At 50.6% G+C, this 9,290-nt stretch overlaps 1 protein-coding gene across 1 annotated transcript; it reads left to right on the plus strand.

Moving 5' to 3' along the window:
* The first annotated feature begins 865 nt into the window (after positions 1 to 865).
* Positions 866 to 7,956, plus strand: SRXN1 (sulfiredoxin 1). Its single transcript, XM_061437143.1, has 2 exons — positions 866 to 1,290; positions 5,617 to 7,956. The coding sequence occupies exons 1-2, from the start codon at positions 1,078 to 1,080 to the stop codon at positions 5,818 to 5,820; spliced, it is 417 nt and encodes a 138-aa protein (XP_061293127.1). The 5' UTR covers positions 866 to 1,077; the 3' UTR covers positions 5,821 to 7,956.
* The last annotated feature ends 1,334 nt before the right edge of the window (positions 7,957 to 9,290 follow it).

The following is a 9,290-nucleotide window of genomic DNA, read 5'->3' on the forward strand; positions in this document are numbered from 1 at the left end:
CATCACCACCACCCCTTGCAGCCCTGGTGTCCTCATCTGTAAGCAGGTGTTTAGTGGCCTGAGACTCTGAGCTCAGCATTTCATTTCCAGGGCCCTACCTTGGACAAGTGCTTCAACAACCATGTCAACTTCCTCAAGGCGCTGTGAGGATGAAAGCAGTTATTGTGGAGGTTCAGGGCAGTGCCCACACACTGTCAGCACCCTTCCAAAAGGCTCCCTGGGACTTCCCTGGTGATTCAGTGGCTAGGACTCCACAGGCACAATGCAAGGGGCCTGGTTGGGTCATCCCTGGTTGAGGAACTAAATTCCGCATGCTGCAACTAACACCCAAAGCAGCCAAATAAATACTTACAAAATGTTCCTTGGAACCCTGGTTCAGCCACTTACTAAGCCCATGACCTTGGGGGAAAACCACTTAAAGCTCGCTGTGCCTCAGTTTCCTCATCTGTAAAATGGAAATAATAATCATACCTAGCTGGTAGGGTTGTTTGAGGTTTAAATAGGTGATGTACATGCTAAGTGTTTAGAACAGTGCCTGACACAGCACCACATTCAGCAGATTCCTAGTATGACTGTCTTTGGTATTAATACCACCTCTGCAGCTATCACCAATAGCAATCCAAGGGCCGGGCGGCCAAGCGGCGAGTTTTGCCGACTCACCTTCGCTGGGCAGGTCCGGCCCCCTCTACCCGATGCCCCCGCCATGGGCCTGAGTCACCCCGGAATGTGCGTCACCCGCACCCCTCCCACTCCACGACCTGCAGACTCACCCTGAGTCAGCCTGCCCGGCCGCTTCCACTCCCGGGACGCCGCGCGGCGGAGGGCAGGCGGCGAGGCGCCCCCCAGCGGAGGGCCGAAGCCCCGCGCGCGTCGGGCAGCCGGGGGCGAGCGGAGCAGAGGTCCCGCAGGGGCGCTCGCTGGTGGGCGGGACCACCCTGGGGCCAGGGGAGAGAGACGCTCCGCGCTGCCCGGCTGCGCCCCCCTCCGCCCGCGCGGAATGGTACGGCCCGGCCGAGGTTAAAGCCCGGGGGTGGAGGGGCCGCGTCCCGCGACGGCCCAGGCGGCGGCGGCGGCGGAATGATGGGTCTCCGCGCGGGAGGAGCGCTGAGCAGAGCCGGGGCGGGCCGAGGGGCGCCCGAGGCACCTGGGCCGAGCGGCGGCGCGCAGGGCGGCAGCATCCACTCGGGCTGCATCACCGCCGTGCACAACGTGCCGCTGAGCGTGCTCATCCGTCCTCTGCCGTCTGTGCTGGACCAAGCCAAGGTGCAAAGCCTCGTGGACACGATCCGGGTGAGGCCCCGGGGAAGCCGGCTGCTGGGAAGGCTTCGGAGGAGGGAAGTCGCGCTGGACGCGAGAAGGGACTAGTTCAGTTTCAGCCGGAGTTTAGCCTTTGCTCTGTGACCTTGAGCAAGAGTTTGGGCCTCTCTGGGCCTCTATTTCGTCATGGAGCAAGGAGACTGGAGGAGGTCATTAAAATAACTATCTCTGACTCCTATAAAGATAGCACTTGATATGGGCTTCCCTGGTGGCTCCCAGTAAGGAATCTGCCTGCAATGCAGGAGACCCGGGTTCCATCCCTGGGTCGGGAAGACCCCCTGGAGGAGGGCATGGCAACCCGTTCCAGTATTCTTGCCTGGAGAATCCCATGGACAGGGAAGCCTGGCAGGCTGCACCCCATAGGGTCACACAGAGCCCGACATGACTAAAGCGACTAAGCAGCAGCAGCTTCTTCATACCAACCCTGTAAGGTAGATACTACTATTGTTCCTCTTACAGACAAGGAAATGAGGCCCAGGAGGATCCAAGCAGCTTGTCCAAGGTCAGGCATTTTAGAAAGTGGCACAGCCTGGCCCAGTGCCCAGCTGCATGGCCACCACATAACCTGTGTGGTCACTTCTGGCTTTGGCAGTGGGACTGGGGGTGTCCTGTGCTGGGAAGACCTTGTTTGAACTGGAATTGGGAGAGAATGGGGTCAGCCACATCTCAGAGAGAGCTCAGGAAGGTCGGGGTGATCCTGGAGGGAGGGGACATGAGTGTCAGGTTAGGCCTGTGCAGCATCATATCCCCAGCCCCCAGACCCTCAGAAGTGGCCACAGGAGACCCCGAGGCCCCACAAAACCTCTCTACTGCTTGCCTGTTGTCTTTCAGTCCTAGAGTTTACACTGCTGCTTACACTGTCTGGAACTGCTTCCCAGAGAGCCGCAGGGACTGGTCCCTCGCTTGGGTCAGGTGCCTGCCTCCCAGCAGCCCTGGCTTCTCTAGGTCTCCCATTAACCTGAGTAGTTCACCTTGAAAGCATAATTCAGGATAACGCCTGAGTTATGTTATCTGTGTGTTTGTGTTTTATTGTCTCCCTTCCCCCATCTCATTTGAACTCCAAGGAGCTGGGGTTTTGTCTGGTCATAGCACGGGCACGGTGCCTGGCTGTTTGTGATAGATCTGTCCAGGGATACTCTCTCCTACCCCTGGGCCTTTGCACAAGCTTCCCCCTGCCAGAGACACTCCTTCATCTCTTCTTTACTGTTTCTAACTCCTTCTTAGTCTTCTGTCAGTGTCAGTGTCTTCCTTGACAGCCCCTGTAAGGTTAGGGGCCTCCTGATGGCCCCCAGCCACCTCCATACCTGTCAGCACACCTCTGATCCGGTACAACTGGGGTGTAATGGCCTCAGAAACCTGTCTTCCACACCAGCACCATACCTTCTGGGAGGCAAAAACCAGGCCTGTCTTTGCTTATGGCATGTATTAGTTTTCTATGGCTACTGTAACAAATTCCAGAAACTTAGTGACTTAAAGCCAAGATTTTATTACTTTATAGTTCTATAGTTCAGAAGTCCAGAACGAGTCTCACTGGGCTAAAGTCAAGGTATCAGCCGGGCTGCATTCTTTTCTGGAGTCTCTGGGGGAGAATTCATTTCCTTGTTTTTCCCAGCTTCTAGAGGCCACCCACATTTTGGCTCATGACCTCTTTCCTCCACCTCAGAAGCCAGCAATATTAGATCTCCTCTTGCTCCTCTCTGTTCCACGTTTAAGGTCTCTGGTGATTACTTTTGGCTCATCTGGACAACCCAGGATAATATCCCCATCTCAAGATCTTTAACTTAATTCCATCTGGAAAGTTCCTATCCCTTGGGAGTAACATATTCACAGGTTCCGGGGATTAGGATGTGGACATCTTTGGGGGCTGTTATCCTGCCCACCCATCATCACAGCCCTGACACCCAGCACAAGGCTTGCCTGGCACAACTGCCTCTCTTTGCTGCTGAACTGTCAGGCAGGTTGTGCTCCACGCCTAACTTATATCAGCTTCCCAACTTCATCAACAGCCTATAGGGTATCTATTCCCATCTTACAGATAAGGAACAATGCCCAGTGGCAAGGCCCCTTGCTTACACCTCCCTCCCTATCCAGCCACCTCCCTCCCCCCTCCTGCTGCTCTGTGGAGTAGCTGGGATTTAAATTCAGGTTTGCCTTGTGCAAGAACCCCAGCTCATAACTGCTGGGCCTTACTGCTTAATAATAACTTCTGGGATAAATGGAAAAACGAATCCATCAATGCAGCCTAAGAAGAGACCGCTTTAGGGCCAGTGTGGAAGGCCTTCTAGCAACTCACTTAATTCCATCTCCCTCTACTCCATCCCACCCTGCCCCAGACTATCCCTATGTAGAGGTCCACCCACTCTCCATCTGGCTACTAAGGCCCTGAATAGGAAGTCAGCTTAGATTTTCTTCTTCCTCTTCTCCTCACATTCACCCCTCCCCTGGGATCTGCCCCCTGAACATGTCGCTAACCTGTCCATCTCTCCCTGTCCTCTGAATGCCCTAACCCAGGACAGCCTCCTCTGCTGAGTACCTGCTGGGGACTCGCCTCTGTCCTCCCTGCTTTTGTCTTTGTCCACCTCACCAAGGCTGCTTTCTCATCACACCTTTCTAGAATGTCCCTCATATCATGTCACCCTCTCCTGTTTAAAACACTCCAGGACCTAAGAGGTATAAACTTCCATTAATAAAATAAATGAGTCGTGTATGAAATGTGCAGTGTGGGAAAGATAGTCAAAAACTACGTAATATCTTTGTATGTTGATGGATGGTAACTAGACTCAATCATGATGATCATTTTGAAATGTATAGAAATATCCAATCACTGCGTTGTGTACCAGGAACTAACATAGTGGTGTACATCAATTATACTTCAAAAACAAACAAACTCATAGAAAAAAGGCCAGATTTGGGATTACCAGAGGTAGGGGTGGGAGGGGGAGAGTAAAGAGAAGGAAAATTGTACTCAGGCAGTCACAAGGCACTAACTTCTATTATAAGATAAGTAAGTACCAGGGATATAAAGTACAACATGATAAATATAGTAAACACTGTTGTGCATTATGTATGAAAGTTGTTTAGAGAGTAAGTCCTAAGAGCTTTCATCACAAGGAGGCTTCCCTGGTGGCTCAGATGGTAAAGAATCTGCCTGCAATGCAGGAGGCCTGAGTTCAACTCCTTGGTTGGGAAGATCCCCTGGAGAAGGGAATGGTAACCCAGTATTCTTGCCTGGAGAATTCCATGGACAGAGGAGCCTGGCGGGCTACAGTCCATGGGGTTGCAAAGAGAGAGACTAACACAACTGAGAGACTAATGCTTTAGTCACAAGGGAAAAAAGTTTTTTATTTCTTTAGTTTTGTATGTATATGAGATGATGGATGTTCACGGAACTTATTGTAGTCATCATTTCATGATGTTTTAAGTCAAATCATTGTATTTATACCTTTTGCTTATACCGTGCTGTACATCAGTTCTATCTCAATAAAACCTTTCTGGCCTCTTCTGCTCCACAGACCCCTGAGTCTCTTCTGGCTACACTGGCCTCTTTGCCATGCCTGCAATACAGCGAGCTTGTTCTCGCCTCAGGCATTTTGCATTTGCTATTCCCTCTACCTGGAACGCCCTTCCCACGGGTAATACACACTGTGCATTACTGAGCCTAGTCCATGTGCCAAGTGCTGTTTGAAGCACTGTATGTCTGTTAACTCATTAAACCCAACAGTTCTATGAGGTGGTTGTGTCATCTTCATCCCCATCTGGGGCAACTGAGGCACAAATATGAATTGCCAAAGGTCACAGAGCAATTAAGTAGCAGAGCTGAGATTTGAACTTGGCAGTCAGACTCTTTCTCTAAAGATTCTACCTCTCTGTCTTCCCCAGGGGAGTTCTCTGTGTTCAGGTCTCTGCTTCATTGTCACTCCCATCGTTGTCATGACAACCTGTGTTATTGTCTTCTTAGCATTTATCACTCTAGCATCCATGTGCCCCATGGTGGCAGGGGCTGTGTCTGTACCTTATTCCCAGAGTCTAGAACAGTGCCAGGTAATATACATGTGGTGTGATAAATGGTTAACAACCTGGGGGTGGGAAGAAGCCCTGATTTGTAGTATCTGCCAATTTCCTTGGTGTAAATACTCTTACCATGACTGATTTTCATGCTGCCAAGGTCAGCCAGCTCACAAAACTGACCATGTAACTGTTGCCTTTCACAAACCAGCGTGAGCACCTGGAGGAGTTCAGCCCAGGTTAACTGTCCAACACCATGCCACGCTCATTCACCCTGTGTCCTCTTGCCGCCAGGAGAATCCAGACAGCGTTCCCCCGATCGACGTCCTCTGGATCAAAGGGGCCCAGGGCGGTGACTACTTCTACTCCTTTGGGGGCTGCCACCGGTATGCAGCCTACCAGCAGCTGCAGCGAGAGACCATCCCCGCCAAGCTTGTCCAGTCCACCCTCTCGGACCTAAGGGTGTACCTGGGCGCTTCCACGCCGGACTTGCAGTAGCAGCCTCTTTGGCACTTGCCACCACTACCAGGAAGCTGGAAGACACCTGGCCTCCAGTGGACTAGGCCGTGCAAAGGTGTAGCAGGAGTGCGTTCCATTTGTGCGTGGCAGGTGGGTCTGGCGTGAAGCACCTCTTAGCTAGCTTTAAGACCTTGGACTCATGACTGAACAGTGTGGGGTCCCACTTCCCACCTTGGGGAAAATGGGGTCCTGTGTTTGCTCTTGAGAGATTATTGAGAGGCTGAAATGGGAAAGGAGACGGATTTGGAGAGTCATATGCCCCTGGCTCCAGATTCCCAAGGACAAAGGTCCTTCTGCATTTCTGTCCTTGTATCATGTGAATTCATTCATCTGCAAGTGAAGGAAAACCTAGGTTACAGTGACTTAAACAAAGAGAAGTTTGCTTTTCCACATAGCATGAATTCTGGAGACTGTTGGCTAATGGTACTGGTTAAACCACTCAGCAAAGTTAGGGCACACATCTCTGATCCTTTCAGCCTTTCCCTCATTGCTTATCACTTCACAGTCACAAGATGGCTGCTGTACCTCCAGCAATCGTGGCTATGTCCAAGGAAGAAGGGAGTCAGGGAGGAGAAAGGGCCCAGCCACCTGGACCGATCAGCTTCTATCATAAATTCAGGACTTTTTCAGAGGCCTGTTTCCTGCTGTCTTCCCCCGTGTATTTCTACTTAGATCTCCTTGGCCCAAACCAGGTACAGAAGCCACCCCTAGCTGCAAAGAAAACTAAGACAGCAGGAACACAATTGTCACAGTTGAGTAGATCAATCATATCCCATCTCCTAGAACTGTCACACAGCCTCCTAAAAAATACTGGAATCCCATTGCCAAGAGAGAGATGAGAAATTGTGTATCAGTTAGCCTTTGCTGAGAAACCAACAATTCCTGAACTTGGCAGCTAAATACAAGTTGTTTATTTGTCTACAATTCTGTGGGTTAGCAATTTGGGCTGGACTCATCTGGGCAGTTCTGCTGACCTTGCCTGAGGTCACTCATGGGGTTGTATGCAAATCAATTGTCACCCAAAATGGCCTGGATGGTTTCAAATAGCCTGACTCCCTTGTCTGGGCAGTAGGTGGGCTGTTGCCTGGGTGACTTGGTTCTCCTCCAGGTGGCCACTCCACCAGTTAGTTCAGGCTTATTCACATGATGGCATCAGGGCTGAGAGAGAGGAAGAGAGAGAGAGAGAGAGAGAGAAGTGGGACGTGCATGGGGGACAGGAAGAGAGAGAAAGATGGAGAGAGAGGAGAAGTTGCAAGGCTTTTTTGAGTTCTAGGCCAGAATTGGTGTAACGTCACTTCTGCTAAGTCCTTTTGGTCAAAGCAAATCAAAAGTTTGGCTCATATTCAAGGGCTGGGGAAACAGACTATACCTCGTGGAGAAACTACAAATGATTTGTGGCATTTTTTCTATCTATCACAAATGACTTTGGATAGCAAATAACAGTGTTTCTTTGTTTCTTTCTCTCGTGCATGGGGCCTTGCTCTGTCCAGGCTGAAGTCACTAAACACTGTCCTGGCCCTGCCGAGGGGAAGAAGTGAGGGGCGGTGGATGGGGCTCTCCTAGGGCTGGGCCCACTCTGGGAGGGCCCTCAACATCTGTACTCTAGTGGGTTAGGGTGGGTGGGTAGGCCAGGTAGGACACTCCAAAGGAGCTTCTGAAATCCTGTAGTCCTGCGGGGAAGCAAAGAGGCAGAGGAAGGGTGCAGAGTGAGGTGGACCTTCCTCTTACTGCACTGCTGAGGGAACTCCACCACTTGGCATTTTCAAACTTCATTTTCTCCAGCTCAGTAATGAAGACAACCGCTTTCCCACCCATTCTCTGTCCCAGGGATTGATGACTGAGGTGACCAATGGAATTTAAAAGGACATAGTCCTAAATGTAGTGTGATATCCTGGATTGGAACTTGAAACAACAGTAACAAAAGGACATTAATGGAAAAACTGAAAATCTGAAGAAGGTCTGGATGTTAGTTAATTTATCCAAATGTTGATATTGGGGTGGGCTGGGTACAGAGGATATGGGAACACTGTACTGTATTCACAACTTTTCTGTTAATCAAAAATCACTGCCAAATAAAAGTTTATTTAATAAAAAGAGAGGGGTAATTGAGATAAACCAATGGTTCTGGTTCACAAAATGGGTTTGCTGAATCACAGATGATCAGACTGCACCCCAGAGTTGCTAATTCAGAAGGTCTAGGGTGGAGCCTAAGAATTTGCTTTTCCAACAAGTTCCCAGCTGATGTTGACGCTGCTGATCAGGGACCGCAAGCTGAGAACCACTGATCTAGACTGTGTTGCTTCTTTTCAAGTATGGTGACAGCCCTGCACCTCCAGTGGAGAAGAAAGAGTTGGGTCCCAGGAGATCCATGTTTGGAACTAGCTTGTGCACCCACTCCATATGACATTGGACAAGCCCGTTCCTGGGGCTTCTTCCAAGTTGTCTAATGGACTGTCTACCCCTGAGGTTTGTAGAGGCACTTGGGGGCGGGGTGGAGGGTAGCTGAGGACATGCTTTATAAGCTGCTGTCATGACTTGCTGCTTCTCATGTGAGACACCTGCACCCACTGAGTAACAGAGCGGTTACCCCTTCTTGGAACGATTTCCCTTCCTACAGATAAGGCCCAAGCAGGCAGCACTAGGGGTACTACTTGGAACTGAGAGGAAGCTGCAGAGCAGACTTGTTGCGGGAGGGACTGGTGGTTCTTAAGAAGAGGTGCTGGGTTTTGAAGCGTCAAACCTGGTTGCTGTCAGTGGAGACTAAGAGCTGCATTTCCCGCTTGGGCCAGCAGATGGCGCTGCTTTCTGGCTGCCCGAGCGGGGTTGGGCCTCTGACCTACAGAATAACTGCTGTGGGAAGAGGGAAAGATGGAGAGGTCTGACTGTGAGGGATGCCCATAGATTGCCCAGGGAAGCCAGGGCTTCAGGCAGGAGAAGGAGACCTGGCTGGGAGTTTGGAGTTTCAGGTTTACTTACCCTTGTCGGATCTTGCTTTCTGGCCCCACACACATCATGGCATCTCCAGGCCTGTCATAGGAGACTAGGGTCTCTACACGGGGTGTGCTGGGCCAATTTATCCTAAACTCACCTCCTGCAAGAAGCTTCCAGATCCTCCAGGCTGAGCTCCCTACCTCTTCTGGGCTCCCCCTGATCCAAAAATGTGTCCCCTCCCAAAACAAACCACTGCTCCAGGGAACTTGGGACCTCCTATTTCCCTTACTGCCCTGGGATGAACCCCTTTCACCATGGTAGGCTTTTTAAATGTTTTATTTTCACAAGGTAAATGTGTGTATATTTACCTTTTAAACATTAAGATAGCAAAATGCTAAATAATTAATATTAACAAAGTAAAATATGAGAGACAAGCTGATATCCACCATGACTCCTAGTCCTGGTTGTCCCTTTGCCCTCTCTGTTTGTAGGGTTAAACACCTTCATGAATTTGGCAT

The sequence above is a fragment of the Bos javanicus genome, chromosome 13 (genome assembly GCF_032452875.1).
Source record: "Bos javanicus breed banteng chromosome 13, ARS-OSU_banteng_1.0, whole genome shotgun sequence".
In the NCBI taxonomy this organism is placed as follows: domain Eukaryota; kingdom Metazoa; phylum Chordata; class Mammalia; order Artiodactyla; family Bovidae; genus Bos; species Bos javanicus.

Bases quoted from the DNA above. Each gene is read 5' to 3' on its own strand.
- SRXN1 (XM_061437143.1), top strand. From the start codon at position 1,078: ATGATGGGTCTCCGCGCGGGAGGAGCGCTGAGCAGAGCCGGGGCGGGC. The intron at 1,291-5,616 runs GTGAGGCCCCGG...TCTTGCCGCCAG, and splicing joins GCCTCGTGGACACGATCCGG to GAGAATCCAGACAGCGTTCC.